Source organism: Tiliqua scincoides, chromosome 4 (genome assembly GCF_035046505.1).
Source record: "Tiliqua scincoides isolate rTilSci1 chromosome 4, rTilSci1.hap2, whole genome shotgun sequence".
Lineage (NCBI taxonomy): Eukaryota > Metazoa > Chordata > Lepidosauria > Squamata > Scincidae > Tiliqua > Tiliqua scincoides.
In genome coordinates, this window is record NC_089824.1 from 215,145,564 (window position 1) to 215,162,788 (window position 17,225).

General features: G+C 46.6%; 2 protein-coding genes across 2 annotated transcripts in view; one reads left to right on the top strand and one right to left on the bottom strand.

The window, feature by feature from the left end:
• Positions 1 to 4,730: 4,730 nt before the first annotated feature.
• PSMA7 (proteasome 20S subunit alpha 7) lies at positions 4,731 to 12,799 on the bottom strand. The gene is made up of 7 exons (XM_066623897.1): positions 12,645 to 12,799; positions 11,354 to 11,480; positions 9,680 to 9,804; positions 7,385 to 7,507; positions 6,382 to 6,501; positions 5,681 to 5,743; positions 4,731 to 4,957 (listed from the first exon to the last, which is right to left on the bottom strand). The coding sequence occupies exons 1-7, from the start codon at positions 12,738 to 12,740 to the stop codon at positions 4,865 to 4,867; spliced, it is 747 nt and encodes a 248-aa protein (XP_066479994.1). The 5' UTR covers positions 12,741 to 12,799; the 3' UTR covers positions 4,731 to 4,864.
• Positions 12,800 to 13,613: 814 nt separating this feature from the next.
• Positions 13,614 to 17,225, top strand: part of SS18L1 (SS18L1 subunit of BAF chromatin remodeling complex) — a 29,510-nt gene continuing 25,898 nt past the window's right edge. Inside the window, exon 1 of the mRNA XM_066623590.1 lies at positions 13,614 to 13,758. Coding sequence (XP_066479687.1) covers positions 13,690 to 13,758 — 69 coding nt within the window. The 5' untranslated portion in view covers positions 13,614 to 13,689. The remainder of the gene's footprint in view (positions 13,759 to 17,225) is intronic.

A 17,225-nucleotide genomic window follows, 5' to 3' on the forward strand; every position in this document is an offset into this window, starting at 1 on the left:
GGCTGAGTGTCAGTCCAAAATCTTGGCAGGCCTTGCTAAAACGATCCATGAGCTGCTGGAGATCTTTGGCAGAGTGGGTAGTGATAGCTGCATCGTCGGCAAAGAGGAAGTCACGCAGACATTTCAGCTGGACTTTGGACTTTGCTCTCAGTCTGGAGAGGTTGAAGAGCTTTCCATCTGATCTGGTCCGGAGATAGATGCCTTCTGTTGTAGTTCCAAAGGCCTGCTTCAGCAGGACAGCGAAGAAGATCCCAAACAAGGTTGGTGCAAGAACACAGCCCTGCTTCACGCTGCTTCGGATGTCAAAGGGGTCAGACCCCTTTGACCCAGGAATTGGTGTAACATTAAGGAAGCAAAATGTGTTGGCCTCTGTTATCCAAAGTCTATTAAAATAGGCCGTGTAGGTTAGCTGCTCATCACAGTATAGTGCTTAGTGTTGGAGCTCATCTGTTTTCCTTCAGCAACCTAGACCACTATTTCTAGAGTGGAAGGCATTATTTGTGAACAGATAATAAAAACCATGAAACCTGCACATAAGCAAAGGTTTGCACAAACCCCACACTTTGGCAGCTTGCAGCCAGAGAACCACAACTACTCTATTTTTCCAGAATGGGGAAATACTTTTTCCATTGAGGTTCAATGTTATTAAACTACTGCATTAGCCTAGATTACTGGTACAGTTAAAAGGAGGATACTCTCCTATTTCAGGAGTCTAATGGGAATGGTGGGTGAAACATTTTAAAACAGAATAATCTTACAGTTTACCTGATCACAGGTAAAAAATCCAGAGACCAGGCTATATATTTAAATAAATCTTTAGTAAGGGGAAATTTGCTGTGATGTAAGCAAATATCATTACATGTGAAATGTTTGAGGACAAAAGCACTACACCAGTTCCCTTATTCTGCATTTGAGTGGGACTTTGCATTCTTCTGGTAGCTCATACATATGTGCAAATAGTTTCACTATTTGCCAAGTTAGAGAGGCTGTGAAGGGCAAGGAAGCTTCCTTCCGTAAATGGAAGTCTTGCCCTAATGAGGAGAATAAAAAGGAACATAAACTGTGGCAAAAGAAATGTAAGAAGGTGATACGGGAGGCCAAGCGAGACTATGAGGAACGCATGGCTGGCAACATTAAGGGGAATAATAAAAGCTTCTTCAAATATGTTAGAAGCAGGAAACCCGCCAGAGAAGCGGTTGGCCCTCTGGATGGTGAGGGAGGGAAAGGGGAGCTAAAAGGAGACTTAGAGATGGCAGAGAAATTACATGAGTTCTTTGCATCTGTCTTCACAGCAGAAGACCTCGGGCAGACACCGCTGCCCGAATGGCCCCTCCTGACCGAGGAGTTAAGTCAGAGGTTAAAAGAGAAGATGTTTCAGACCTCATTGATAAATTAAAGATCAATAAGTCACCGGGCCATGATGGCATCCACCCAAGAGTTATTAAGGAATTGAAGAATGAAGTTGCAGATCTCTTGACTAAAGTATGCAACTTGTCCCTCAAAACGGCCACGGTGCCAGAAGATTGGAGGATAGCAAATGTCACGCCTATTTTTAAAAAGGGAAAGAGGGGGGACCCGGGAAACTATAGGCCGGTCAGCCTAACATCCATACTGGGTAAGATGGTGGAATGCTTCATCAAAGATAGGATCTCAAAACACATAGATGAACAGGCCTTGCTGAGGGAGAGTCAGCATGGCTTCTGTAAGAGTAAGTCTTGCCTCACGAACCTTATAGAATTCTTTGAAAAGGTCAACAGGCATGTGGATGTGGGAGAACCCGTGGACATTATATATCTGGACTTTCAGAAGGCGTTTGACACGGCCCCTCACCAAAGGCTACTGAAAAAACTCCACAGTCAGGGAATTAGAGGACAGGTCCTCTCATGGATTGAGAACTGGTTGGAGGCCAGGAAGCAGAGAGTGGGTGTCAATGGGCAATTTTCACAATGGAGAGAGGTGAAAAGCGGTGTGCCCCAAGGATCTGTCCTGGGACCGGTGCTTTTCAACCTCTTCATAAATGACCTGGAGACAGGGGTGAGCAGTGAAGTGGCTAAGTTTGCAGACGACACCAAACGTTTCCGAGTGGTAAAGACCAGAAGTGATTGTGAGGAGCTCCAGAAGGATCTCTCCAGACTGGCAGAATGGGCAGCAAAATGGCAGATGCGCTTCAATGTCAGTAAGTGTAAAGTCATGCACATTGGGGCAAAAAATCAAAACTTTAGATATAGGCTGATGGGTTCTGAGCTGTCTGTGACAGATCAGGAGAGAGATCTTGGGGTGGTGGTGGACAGGTCGATGAAAGTGTCGACCCAATGTGCGGCGGCAGTGAAGAAGGCCAATTCTATGCTTGGGATCATTAGGAAGGATATTGAGAACAAAACGGCTAGTATTATAATGCCGTTGTACAAATCTATGGTAAGGCCACACCTGGAGTATTGTGTCCAGTTCTGGTCGCCGCATCTCAAAAAAGACATAGTGGAAATGGAAAAGGTGCAAAAGAGAGCGACTAAGATGATTACGGGGCTGGGGCACCTTCCTTATGAGGAAAGGCTACGGCGTTTGGGCCTCTTCAGCCTAGAAAAGAGACGCTTGAGGGGGGACATGATTGAGACATACAAAATTATGCAGGGGATGCACAGAGTGGATAGGGAGATGCTCTTTACACTCTCACATAATACCAGAACCAGGGGACATCCACTAAAATTGAGTGTTGGGCGGGTTAGGACAGACAAAAGAAAATATTTCTTTATCCAGCGTGTGGTCGGTCTGTGGAACTCCTTGCCGCAGGATGTGGTGCTGGCATCTAGCCTAGACGCCTTTAAAAGGGGATTGGACAAGTTTCTGGAGGAAAAATCCATTATGGGGTACAAGCCATGATGTGTATACGCAACCTCCTGATTTTAGAAATGGGTTAAGTCAGAATGCCAGATGCAGGGGAGGGCACCAGGATGAGGTCTCTTGTTATCTGGTGTGCTCCCTGGGGCATTTGGTGGGCTGCTGTGAGATACAGGAAGCTGGACTAGATGGGCCTATGGCCTGATCCAGTGGGGCTGTTCTTATGTTCACTTATCTTAAGTAACATCCAAGCTCCTGCTCTACTGAAGTCACTGGAACACCCCAGTTTATATAGTGAATGCCTTCAGCACTAGTTATTTCATTATTTTATAGCTACGCAATTGTATTATGATAGGTTATATGTATTTACCTACTCAATTATGCATGTCTGAGATCTACAAACATTTACAAGCACCCACATCAGTTTAGCTGTTACACAGGGAGACTAGCACCAGTATAGACTGCCATCCCATGTGATGTCTATGCTGCCTGTCATATAGGCATGCACCTGTATTAGGTGTTACAGGCCTTTATTTTTGTACTATACAGTGCTATGTAATAGCAGAAATACACATTCAGACTGCTGCATTATCCTTAAGTGTATCATATTTAAACTTATATTATGAAAGTTTTGCAGTTAGAGCTCTAGGGAAATGGCTCTTTCAGATTTCCTGAAGCCAATGGAAGGATGGCAAAATCAAAGGTGGTACAACTGTTACAGGGTAAATACATGTGAAATGCAAAGCAGCTATCGGTGTTTGACAAGCTGTTTACTGCTCCACTGAAGCAAAGTTAAATGAGTAGCTGCCAGAGAGTAGATAATATAAGCAATTAACTGTTATTGATAGGCTAGGACTTCGCAGTATTTATGTAAATAAAATGGTTAGACAGGAGCATGCTTTCCCTAGCAGTCATCACAGTAGAAAGTAAACTTCTAGCCAATCTTTACAAAAACCCAAGCCCGATGAAATAGCACTATATCTTAATGTAGTATCTTGAGTTTCTAAAGCACAGCAGACTTCAAGTTAGGCTTTTTGTTTAAGTTGAATGTCTCTTCTTAGATGTCTGTCTGATGGAACTACATGTTCTATAAAACAATGGTTCCTTATTCAAAACAAGCATGGTACTGCACCTTCCTGTTTCTCCTTGGCTAAGAGCTATAAAGCTACCAACATTAGTGCAGCTTACAGCTGTAATACAAGGTGGTTAACACTCACAATGCACCCCAAGTTAGGTGTAGGTACAATAGAAAAGGCATCTGTTTTGAACTATCTGCCCTTCCTAATAAAATGAAGCAGTTGGGCAACAAGTCAGGCTTGTTCGTTAGCTCCCACAAGTAGGGAAATTACTACATAGTACATTAAGCTAAACAGAGCTGCCCTACTGCAACACATTAACATCTCCACTTTTAGTTAATTTTTCCCAACTGCTTCTCTCAGGGCAAGTTTCTAATAGCATACTTTCTTCATTAAGTGACTTAGCAGTAGAAATCCTGTATTACTCTTCAGGGACATGCTACCCAAACTCACTATGAGTAAGTAGACAGTTTCTTATGCATGCTACTACTTATACAGCTGGCTATATTATGGCAGAAATTATCCTAAGTCACTAAATGGGGCGGAGAATTTTGCACAGAAAGGTTCAGGCACAGCATTTCAGATATAAACAAGTCAATCCCTTCCAGCATTGTATTAGTCCAAACTTTACTGGTAGATTAAATATTAGGTCAAATAAATTCATAAGTTTAGTCCCTTGCAGAATCCACATGAAAATTGTTCAGAAGTTCAGACAGCTTTGGGTTCTTATATGGAACTTACAAAAACAGCTTTGTCTTATAAAAAAGAAATGCAACATTACAGTAATGACTGAAGAAAGGAGGAGCATGTTACAGTAAACAGGCTTAAAAAACCAAATGGTTTATTGTAGCAGGCCTCTTAAAAGGGCACAGAACAAAATGGAATGCCTACATGTATGTATAGACATACAGAATTCATTGAGGAACCAGAACAGCTAGGCAACTGAATTTTATTCATGATGTTTTCTTCTGTTTTTTCTTCTCATTTTCTTCTTTCTCCTTTTCAATTTCAGCAACATACTTCTCAATTTCCTCAGGACTCAAAATCTGCAACACCGAAAGTTAAAATCAGAGCAAGGTTTCTGAATCCTCAGCACACACTAGAGCTTTTCTGACCCCTCCTAACTCCAAAAAAGCTGCTCCTAAGGGTGGCAGAAGACTTTTTAGAGCAAGATAAGGAGAACCTAATAATCTGCCTGTGCACATTCAGAAAAAGCGCTTTTTACTCACTCGCAGGGCAGTTTAGCTCCTAGCTTCTGTATGAGACTGCTTCTCAAATTGAGAAGGCAGCAAGATCAGAGAGAATGATGAAAGGATACACAATTCTGTGCATTTCTTGCTAGTATCAGTTAAGGATAAATCTATATACAGACTAGATTTCCAAAAAGACCAAGTTTATTCCCCCTGCTGCAGGCATGGTTACCTTAAGGCCCAATCCTATGCAACTTTCCAGTGTCAATATAATTGCAATGGAGCCCCAATGTAAGGGAACAAACATTAATTTACCTTGAGGAGGCCTCCATGACTGCCACTCCACTGTAGGATGCAGTGCACACCCTAGTGGCACAGCTGCATCAGTGCTGGAAAGTTGCATAGGATTGGGCTCTCAATCTAATATATAGTGCAGATACACAGATTTCAAGTGCAGACCTCCACTTTGGTTGGAGGTCACTCCAACTGACCACCAAAATATCAACACCACCAAAGCTGACCACCAAAATATCAACATGTGCTCAGAACTGAGCAACAGTATAACTAAGGGTACCTTACCTTCAGAGGCTGGTTCCTTCTCATAACTGCCAGTTCAATATTTTTCCCACCAGATTGCACAACCTTAAAATGAAGGAAATTTAGAACAAGTGTTGGTAGCAAATTTATAGCCTTTTCATGAGCTTTGACATTGCAAAGTGAGGGGCATGCCACCACCATGCAAGAGCCACTGTTATTCTAGTGCTCAAAGCACAAAGACTTCTTTTTGGACCAACATGAGAACCAATAAGGTATTTTAATTCTTATTGAATGAAATTAAAGTATTGGGAAATTATATTGTTTGTCAAGCCAGTTCTACAGCCAATACTGTACCTCAGGGGTCTCCAAACCCCGGCCTGTGGCCAGCCTGATTCCATGAGAGCCTCAGGCCCAGCTGACCAAACACAAACTGCGTTGTGCTTGTGGGGTGAGGGAATGGGGGTCCATTTCAGTATGTGCTTTATTTCTTGGGCTGTGTTGGTGCTTAGAGAAATCCTGGACGTTTGAGCCCATTTATTCATTCATCTAACTTTTATGTTTAATTTTTTTTCTGGCCCTCAACACTGCCAAATATTTGATGCAGCCCTCTGGCCAAAAAGTTTAGAGACCGCTGCTATACCCTAAACAAGGGGTGAGAAATACATTCAAAACAAGCAGTCTCCCAGTTTAACTTGGAGATGCATCAAATTTAAGACAGTAAGGGCTTCAATCTTTATACTTACTTCAAGAAGGGCTTTGATAACAAGCTTAATGGTCAGATCATCTGTTTCAATGGCTTCATCAGTGTAGTTTTTTTCCAAAAATTCGCGCACTGACTTTGCTCCTCTGCCAATGGCATTAGCCTACAATCAGTTTTAGAAGACAGTTATAAGTCAACAATTTAAGCAAGATTATGCTCCTAGATAGTCTGTATATACTATATCAAAACTGGGGGGGGGGCACAGTACCGTGTAAAAATGGGCTAATCGTCAGTAAAAGAACACTGAAATAGGACCATAAATGACTAGGCATACCTAAGTAGAGCGAAAAAAATTCAGTGTGCCTGGTTGGTCAAATGACAATTACTTTTCACACAAATCCAAGTTCCCTTCAAAGTGCCAAAACTGCTTTGTCCAATCTACCATAAAGAAGTACCGTCCTTATACACACACCTTAGTGTTCTGGGGGAAAAGAGGAACAACAAGCGGGTCCAGCTCAGCACGCACAAACTCAGTGCCTAGACAAAAGTATCTGACAAAACAGGGTGATGGTTTCCAATTCCACTGAACTAATTGCAAGGACAGAAGTTGCAGTCTTTTACCCATTTACATCAAGAGTTTTAAAAGAAAGGTCACTGTAGATAATCTGAAGGAATTAAGGGGGGAGGGGGAGAATTTCAATCAAGTTTTGCTCTTAAAACAATTGACAGTAATCATTTAGAGACCTGAAGCTGTGACCAACAGGCAACAGCAATGGTTAGCAAGGTTTCCCAATCTAATTAATTGGGCAGAAATGTGCAGGTGGTTAGCAGTAAAGCATCTACCGCTTTTATTCAAAACACTATTATGTACAGCAGTTTCTCCAGAAGAAAGAGAAACAGAAAGTGAATGAGGACAACAGGATGGGTATGACTGTGTTGTGCTGCCTAATCGTACTAAAGTTATGCAAGAGGAGTTAAGCTATCAACAGAAGTGTTACATTAATATATTTAAGAACTACTCTCAGCAAAACTACAAATCAGCTCACCTTCCAAGCATGGTATGTGCCAGAAGGATCTGTCTGATAGAGCCTCGGAGTTCCATCAAAGTCAAATCCTACAATAAGGGCAGAAATGCCAAAGGGTCTGCGGCCATTACTTTGGGTGTACCTCTGAGGAGGAATAAGAAAGTTTCATTTTAGCAGAAACTGCAAGTCCATAGAAGCAGAGATTTCTTGTACACCAGACAACTAGGCAACATCAGATATTTGACTGAACCTGATTTAAGGAAAAAACAGACATTAATTGTGAATGTTTTGAAGAGCCATTTTCCGTACTCATTTAAAAAAAATCTACAGGCAGGTTTCTCAGACCCCCATGGATAGCAGAAAGTAGAGGAAAATAGCACAGCTCCATTTGTCTCTGGAAGGCTCAAGTGGGGCTGAGTCTGGCTCAACACTGCAGATACATAATCTGTGGATACGGAGGCCGCACCTGTACTGTACAGAACTAGAGGAAGTCAACTGAAGCATCTGCCTGATGGTTTTGCATCATTCCTTTTCATGATTGTTCCCAACCAAATTCAGGATTTTTTTAGAACATGAACACTCGATTCTCATAACGAATTCAGAACTATGCTCTAAATTTACTGGAATAAGTGTTACTTGTGGTCAAAGAATATATTTAGTACTGCATTAATGACAGTGCTTCACAGATACTGAATCCTGTGGTAGCAGAGAAAATAAGTCAAGGTCACTGCTCCATCACCTCATGAGAACTGAATTACTGGAGAGAGATGTCACCTCAAAGCTACAGTGTATCACAGGTGGTAGAAACAGTCCTAATGGTATTTTATACAAGCCACCATGAGAATTCTTCTGGAAGAAAAGGTGAAGTAGAAATAAAATTTTTAAAAACTAATGTCCAGTTGCCAGAAACTGAAAAACACTGCCTGGGTTGCACACTTCTTCCTTACTTCCTTTCCTCCCAGGCCTCCTGGTTTTTCCACCATCCAGAGGCAGAGAGGTGCAGCAGCAGTGCTAAGCTGCTAAGTTATGGTAGTTTGCTGATTTTTGGGTTCTTATCCTAACTTTTCACAAAAGCCTCAAGGTTGTGAAAAAGTAATAAAATTAGTTTTAATGCATTAAAAACCACAAATCAGATAAAGCACATCCTCAAGGCCAGGCAAAAAGGAGCAACACAAACCTACAGAAGGGAGAGCCTCAGCCCAGATCCACCAAAGGCCCTGTCCTGTGTGCATAACAACTGAGCCTCAGCAACTCGCAGCACAGAAAGCAAGGTCTTCCTTTTCCCAAAATGTTACTGGTCAGGCAGAATCTTCGTTCACCCAGTGCCCAAACAATACAGGGCTTTAACAATGACAACCAAACCCCTGGACTGCACCCAGAAGCAGAAGAGAAGCCAATGGAATTCGCACAAAATCAGAGTAACAAGTTCTGATCAAGAGACCCCCATCAAAAAGACTGGCTGCAGCATTTTATACCAGCTGCACATTCAGAGTGGTTTTTCAAGGGTGGTCCCATGCAGAGTGCAACTAGCATGTGACTAAAGCATGTTAACCGTAGCAAGACATGCTGTCATAACAATGTTCCACTGCCTGGCTACAGGCTCCTCATGCTTTTCTGAAAATCTTTTCCCTTTATTTTTGTTTCATCCTACTTTGTAAGTCTATGTATTCAAATAGGTCTTCTTAGAAGTTAGGACAGAGTCAGTAAGCTCTGAGTTGTGGGGGAAGGCAAAAAAGTGCAGAAACCACGACTATATAACACTTCCAATTTCAATTCTGACATCCAGGCAAATACTACTTACCATGTCACTACTCACCATTCTGAAGAGAAATTAGCATGGCAACTGCACACACTTACACAATCGGCCAAATATAGCATCAGCATTATAGTCTGGAGCTCACTGATGTATATCAGTGGTCTCCAAACTGGAGAACATTTCATCCAGGCAAAACTCTCCCCATCTCAGCCGACGCTTACCATTCCACCGGAATGCTGCTCAGTTTCCCCTTCCATTGATGCACAGGGATGCTTTAGGCAATCACGTCGACTGCCCAGTGTTCCAGCAGACCATGCAGCAGGATGTTTGGGCAGACGTGACTGCCTGGAACATCCCTGTAACAATGAAGGGGGAAACAGAGTGGCACTGTGGTAGAACAGTAAGTGCCACTCAATGGGGAGAGAAATTAGGCAGGGCACCGGATCCAATCTGTAGGCCAAAGTCTGGAAAGCCCTGGTGTATAAGAAAGTTTCCACTAAAATCAAGCTCTCTTATTATCCACCTTCCAACAAGGAAAACCTAGCATTCATTGTGCATACCTGCTTCAGGCTAGCAATATAACGTGTAATATATTCCACAGTGACAGGATCCTCCACTGTAAGTCTGTGGCTTTGACACTCCACTCGAGCTCTGTTTATAACTATCCTGGCATCTGCTGTGAGACCTGCAGACAACATGAATTAGCAAAATGCACTTAAACATAAAATACATACAGCATCTCTCTCTTCTCTAGAGAGCTTTAACAGAGAATGTTTCACCTGATCTTAGCCAAAAGGCAGAGAAGCAACAAATAAGGGTTAATGACAGATCACATGTAATTGTGGCTGATGGGGGGGAGGAGAAGAGATAAATGTTGTAGGTTGTGTTAAAACTTTCTACTTTACATCCAATAAGTTATACAGTTCTGGGTGAAGTCTCTCTAACATATTAGCAATGCCCTCATTACAGCATCCTCCAAGCTGACAACATCAGGAAAGGATTAAGCTATCTCCTTTCAGATTCTCTAGATGTACCTTGGCAGACAGGTGTTGGTAAAAAGTGACATGATGAAACTTTGTAGTTTAGTCTTCAAATGAAGGGTGAATGAGAGATCAAAACACATCAGACCTTATAGGTTGGCCCTTGGTATCCACAGGAGATCAATTCCTAGACTTCATATAGATACCAAACCTGTGGAAACCACTCTCCCTGTGCCTCAGAACACCTCCTAGGAGGTTCCATGAAGCCTTTCAGACATGGAGTGGGACCCACAGTGAAACAAACTTGTGGGTCCTGAAGCTACGAATAAGGAGGTGCAATCTGTAATTTCTGATATAGCAGCTGCCAACAAAACAGTACTTTAAAATCAGGACATTTTGGCTATCTGAATTGTACAGGATTAATAGATAAAGAAACATTAGCCCGTTCATTTCACTCTCAATTTTTTCTGTCAAAGAAATAGTCAAGGAGTGTTAGTAAAGTTCATTTGGTATTTTGACTGTTTCAGAAACTTATCACAATTTCCAAGTATTTGATATGTACAGTGAAATAGTGCCTAATCGTTTTTCAAGAGATTTATAGTGCAGGTGTTCAAGAAAACATAGCTATCCCTTATGGCAGTTCGAGCACATTCTGCAGCTAATGCTAGGGTTCTAACCTAAGGACAGTGAACAGAAAAGATTTCAGAAGTGAGCTTCAGCACCTTTTTCTCAACACAACAGCACTTAGGATACAATCCCTTGTCTGTATGTGTTCCCCTCACTTGCATAGAGGTGGACTGTGTAGAAAAGCACAGCCCAGTGGTTCTCAAGTTGTGGGTAAGTAGCTCAGCAGTGGGTCATGATTCAATTTTTGGTGGTTCGAGAAAGTGACAAGGTAGATTAGGCTATGTGCATCAAAGGTTAAACAACCTGCTACATGGGGGGGGGGAAGCAGTGCAGCCCAATCACTATTATAGCCACAGAGGCTTAAGCAGCTGGTAAAGTGAAACTTTTTTTTTAGGTGGGTCCCAATGCTAAAATTGTCTGAGAACCACTGGCATAGCCTGTTTTCTTTCACACTCACTCATAGTTAAGATAAGCAAAAGATCTAAAATGTACAGTTTTAACTATGAAAGACAAATACAAACATGATTTTTATTGATTTGAACATGTATCCCATGGCATTCTAGTTAGTAAGGCAATTTCATCCCAAGGCCCTTTTCAAGCATTTATGGTAATCATCCATTGCAGTACCTGCAAAAGCCATGCAGACGTTGTCATCAAGGGCACAGATCTTTCTGACAGTTCTTTCATCCTGAAGTTTTGCCACAGATTTCTTTTCCACACCAAGCACAACAATATCTTTTCCTCGTACTCCAACCTTGAATATCACAAAAGGTAGAGAAATTTTTAAAGTAATTCAGAGAATGCATCTATGCGTGTGTTTATTTTAATATTAAAATTCTCTAGAGCAGACTCTCTCAACCTTTTTGGGGGTATGACCCCATAGCAGCCCTTTTCAGGTTCCACCCCCAGGTCAAACAAGGATACTACACCAACAGATAAACATTAAATCATTTATTACTGAACACCAAGGTAACTCACATTATGTTCCCCACTCCCCAGGGGGCCATGCGGCTCGAGAACGGCAGATCTCGAACAGCAGTCTCCACAAGGAGATCGCAGTGTCCTGAAAAAGCCCTCCCCATCCCAAGCTGCGCTTACTCTTCCTGCTGCATCCTCGTTTCTCTTTCAAGCTGATCTGTGCACAGGAATGCTCTGGGCAGTCGCTTCTATTGCCCAGCAAGCTATGCGGCAGGACGTCCGGGCAGAAGCGTCCCATGAACAAGATCGGCTTGCACGGCGGAATGGGTCACGGGGGGGGGGGGCTTTTTGCCAAACTCCAGATCCAGCCTTTGGGCCAGGCCAAGCCAGGGTTTGGAGAGCCTGTTCTAGAGCAAAGTACTAGCTGTGCAATCCTATTGAGAGCGAAGGGGTTTGTCGCAGATTTAGACGGGATGCAGAATGAGCAGACTAAGAAGCATTAAAGTCTCACAAACGAATTATGAATTAGAATGTTTTCCATCACTGTCCTTACAGCCTCTCTCCGCGACTCGGAGAAAAAATAGTTTCCCATCTTAATTCTTAAAGTGTCTTAAAATACAGAGTTGTGCTCAATAAAACTATTCAAGGTAATCTAATGAACAGTTAGGTTCGTTACACAGGTGTGTAACAATCGCTCCTCTTACACGCCACTGTTGCTGTGCAGGTACACACACATGTACACAACACACACACGTAAATGTACACGCACACACATATATGCTGCACACGCGGGCAGAAACGGCTCGGGGCCCCCGCAGTCCCTCGCTCGCCCCCCTCCCGCCCGCTCCCAGTGCTGACCAGGGACCACGCCGGCCACGGCCCTCGCCGAGGGGCCCCGCAACCGACTCCTCCTCCCCCCCCTCGCGCCGCGAGCCGTGCAGGGCCCGGTGCCGGCCGCGGGCACACAGGCGCGGCACGCGCGGCCCCTCGGCGGCCTTACCGCAGTGGAGCCCTTCTTGACGGCCTCCTGCGCGTACTCGACCTGGAACAGGTGCCCGTCGGGGGAGAAGACGGTGATGGCGCGGTCGTAGCTCATGGCCGGGCCGGCGGAGCAGCGAAACAGCAGCGTCACTCGCCGCGCTCCTGCGCTTGCGCCTGCGCAGCCTCGCCACGCCCGCGGCCCCGCAGCCGTCGCCCCATTGGCCCGCGGGCGCGTCACTCACCTGCCCCGCCGAGCCGCTGGGCTCGCCCCGCCCCACGCCGGGGAGGCCTTCCGCGCGAGCGGTCCTGCACCTGCTGCTCTACGCGCTCCGTGGGCGCACTGCGTCCCTCGGCCAAACGCATCCCTGGCTTCACGCACTTGGCGTACTACCCCTTGCCTGCGCACTTGGCGTGGCGTAGCCCTGGTTTTACGCACCTGGGTACTGTAGCCTTTGCCGGCGCAATGTAGCCCTGGCTTCACGCACTTGGCGTACCACCCTTTGCCTGCGCACCTGGCGTGGCGTAGCGTAGCCCTGGTTTTATGCACCTGGGTACTGTAGCCCTTGCCTGCGCACTTGGCGCAACGTAGCCCGACTTTTACGCAACTGGCGTACTGTACCCCTGCCTTCGCGCACTCGGCGTACCGCACCCCTTGCCTGCGCACCCGGCGCGGCGCCTCCTCGCGTGCGCACCTGGCGTACCGCACGCCCTATGCCGCCTGCGTGCCGCAGCCGGGCCCGCGCGCCGGACGCAGGGCGCGCTGATTCGCTGGGCGAGGCGAGCCGGCGCGGGGCGCACCATGTGCGGGGCGGAGCGGGGGGGGCCGGGCGCGCGCGGGCGGGGGCGGCGCTTCCCGGGCGGCCCCGCCGCGCCCCTCGGCTGAGGCGCGCCCTGCGGCGGGAAGGGGACGGCGGCGCGCGGGCGGCCGGCGGCGGCGCGGGGCGCGGGGCGGCGCGCGGAGCGTACCATCTGGCGGCGCGCCCCTCCCGCCCGCTCGGGCTGGCGGCGGGGCCGAGCCGCGGAGAGCCAGACTGTCGCAGCCGCCGCAGCCCGCGCGGGCCGGCATGTCGGTCGCCTTCGCCGCCGCGCGCCCCCGGGGCAAGGGCGAGGTCACCCAGCAGACCATCCAGAAGGTCGCCGGGCGGGGGGCGGGTGGGGCGGGCTGGTGCACGCGTGTGCGTGTGGATGCTGCGCACGCGGGAGAGGGAGCGCCCCCTCCCTGGCGGGGCGGGCGGCGCGGAACAAAGCGGGGCGCGGGGGGAGACCTGCTGGCACCTCCTTGCTAGCTCGCAGAGGGGGCACAGGCTTCGCCAGCCTCGGGGGGCCTCTCAGCCCCCCTGCACGCCCGAGGGCACCCCCGGGTGTGAGGCCGTCGCCCTCCCTCCCGCACCAGGGAGCCTGGCGCTGAGCCCCCAAAGGGTCCTGGTGATGCTGTGCAGCGCTGGGCACGGGACGGTCCCGGTGGCGTAGCTGGGGGGGCGTAGTGCTGAGTCGGGCGGGGAGGCTTGGCTTTGCTCCCCTGTTGCGAATGGCTCCGAAGGGGGGGGCAGCTTGCCCGCCCCGCTGAGCCCCCCCAGCTACGCCACCGGACGGTCCTGTGAGATTTATCTTCAGTTGTGGCTGTCAGGGAAACCCCTGCTTGGGGTCGGGCAAGAGGGTGGCGAGGCTGGCGCCTGGAGCTCCTCAGAGCTTCCCAAGGAGAACAAGGTGGTGTTCCCCTGTGCCCAGGTTGGCGATGCCACTCGGCGGAGGAGGAGGCAGATACAGGGCATCCGGGAGGGCATCCGGCACCCCAGCCCTCCCTGGTCTGCCTCTTTCTCCTTGGCAGGCGCTGTCAATAAGGGAGAGGCGTGGAGCTGTCCGTGCTGAGGAATTGATCTGTTCGTGCCCAGTGATCGCAGTGCGCCTCACCAGCCTCCCTCCTTCCCTTGCCAGGATGCGCTCCGAGTTTTGCCTGTTGGCTGCCCAGGAGTTTGCTTAGCTCGGTCGGTTGGGCAGGCGGTCAAGGAGGAAAGCTCAAGGGGTGGTCTGTGTGTTGTCAGTTACAGCTCGAAAGCCAGAAGGCGGTGCTGGAACACAAATGCGCCACATGGCAACCTGCTTGTCTGGAGTCTTAAAGAGCAAAGGGCCCAGCTGAAGAGAACAACAACACACACAACGGATCAGAGGTGCAACTAGATTGGAGCCTGAGGGGCACCTGCCCCAGTAGCTAAAAGCCCCAGCACCCGGGGTAGAACATCACGATGTCACATAACATTATGATGTCACTTCTGGGTCCTCTCTGGAGGAGGAGATGCTGGCGGCTTCACGTCCCCTGTTCCTTCTCCTGTGGAGGCTCCCCCAAGGAGACAAAGAGAAGGAATGGGAGAAAAACAGGATGGAGAAGGAATGGGGGAAGGGTGCAAAGCCACCAGCATCTCCTCTTCCAGATACGACCCAGAAGTGACATCATAATGTTATGTGACATCGTGATGTCACTACCTAGGCTGTTGGGGCTTTTACCTACACCTCAGCAACAGGTCACCGAAGCATGCTCGTATCTGGATGCGTGCACTGTATCATTTAGGAGCTCCTAGTGTTGATATGGGTACAATGCTGCCCAGAGTTCAGCATTTTTTTAAAAGGCTGCCATCCTACCTACACTGACTCAATAGTAAGTCCCACTGAAATCAGCAGGGCTTCCTTCGATTATTATTTCTTCGATTTCTTCCTAAGCCTGCTTAGGAGTGGACTGCATTTCCTACTGAATGCCATGGGAGAGATTATTTGTGTATTATTGTTGTAGCATCATCAATGTTTATGGTACCTTATGAAATGCAAGAAGTCCGGTCCCTGCCCCAGGGAGCTTACAGTCTAAAACAGAGATCTGAGCATGTGCTCAACTTTCCCATCCCAATGAGATCAGTGGGATTTCAAAGCCCTGCTATTGGCTGGAGAGTCTTTTGCTGGAGCATCATGTCGTATGACAGATGCCTTGACCTATTGTTGGCTTGTTGGTGCTGGACTTTAGATTCCTGTTGTACTTAGTAGGCTAGTGCAATACTGGGAAGAAAATTTGACAACTTTTGTAATGTACAATATATTGAATGATTTGAAAATGTATTGAGATGTGTGACAAAAATGTGCAAACATTGGAAATGTAGCTGATGAAAGTGTGCTGGATTCTGCTGCAAAAATCCTTTGGAAAGTTGGATTGCAATTGCTTTCTGGGGGTTTGGTGAAATGCTTGTAGAAGGTTTTTCTTTATTTGGGTTCCTCTCTCTTAATATAAAATGAATGTTTTATTTGTCCGAAGTTGGACTTGACTGAATTATTGTGGGCTTGAGCCAAAACTGGGCATGTCTGTTTTGCGGCTTCCCATATTCAGAGTTCCACTGTATGTGGAAGTTGCAAGGATCTCTCCGGCTCATAGCAGTTGACAGGTCTATCCTCCATATAACTTTGATTTATAAAATCTTTAGCTTGGTACCCTTTGCTACTTTCTTCCTTGTATTATATTGCAACCTTTAATGTTTATTTTTTATACAAGAATTATACAGTCTTGCTTGGACAGTGTAACAAAAGCTTGTTATCCCAACCCCCACTCCTGTGGTTTATTAACATCGTAAAATTGAGAGGAACTTTGAGTTAGAGCTACCAAGGCAACAGTTGTTTACATGAAGCTTGACCCAGCCAAATTCGAACATATTTGAATCACATTGACTTTAGTGGTGGAGTTAAGCACATGCTTAACTTGGGGTGGAGCAGGCCCATGGCTGCAGATAGCTGTGAAGGCAAAGCAAAGGACTGGGAATCCCCATCCTCTTGCTGTTGAAATGAGCTTGGGGGGTTCTTATTCCAGGATAGCTGGAAATAGATCCCCTAATTTCAACTCAGGGGTATCTGATCCATCCATTTAAAAGTGTGAACCACTTGGACTGTTGCAGGAAAATACTTGGTATTTATAGCAGCATTAGAGAACATGCAGAACACGTCACACAAATTATCTCAGCAGTGTAACCCTTCACAGCAATTCTGAAAGATAGATCTGTTTTACTGTCCCCACATGGTGGGGAAAGAACATAGGAGTGACGTTGAGAAAAAGAGAGCGAGCGACTGGCTAACTGCCACTTTCTTAATTCATGGCCGGGAAGGCATTGAAGGTTGGCATTCCTTGCTTCAATAGCAGTTTTGGGAGGAGGGGTCAGTTTTTGTCAGGGTTGTGTGCAGGTAGAAAGGGTTAAATCCCACCCCCCCTTTTTTTCTAACACAGCAATTCTATTCTGACCAACACCAGCCTCTACGGCTGCCATTATTGAAGAGAGAGGAAGCACATGGATGCTTCCATTCCATTTGGTTTGTCCCTTTTCATTCCATGGCACCAGTTCTCAGGATATCATAGGATAATTGCACAGTCTGTGATATGCAGATTGCTATTTGTATTAATTTGTCTTGTTGCTGCATTAAGCAGGGTGAATTATTTTTGTTTGAATTTTAACTTGGTGCTTTTACCTATTCTCTGTCCTGCTTTTTTCCCTGTGTCCCATAATGCATGCTCTCTTCTCTTGGGGCACTTCTATAGGTTTATCTCAACCCCCATTTTTCATTAACCAGTGGCGTT

What these genes read in the sequence shown, in the direction of transcription:
- PSMA7 (XM_066623897.1), bottom strand. Translation starts at nt 12,740, where the DNA reads ATGAGCTACGACCGCGCCATCACCGTCTTCTCCCCCGACGGGCACCTG. An exon ending in TCAAGAAGGGCTCCACTGCG is followed by an intron (nt 11,481 to 12,644) that starts GTAAGGCCGCCG and finishes GTGATATTCAAG; the next exon opens with GTTGGAGTACGAGGAAAAGA. An exon ending in GCACATACCATGCTTGGAAG is followed by an intron (nt 6,502 to 7,384) that starts GTGAGCTGATTT and finishes AACTGATTGTAG; the next exon opens with GCTAATGCCATTGGCAGAGG.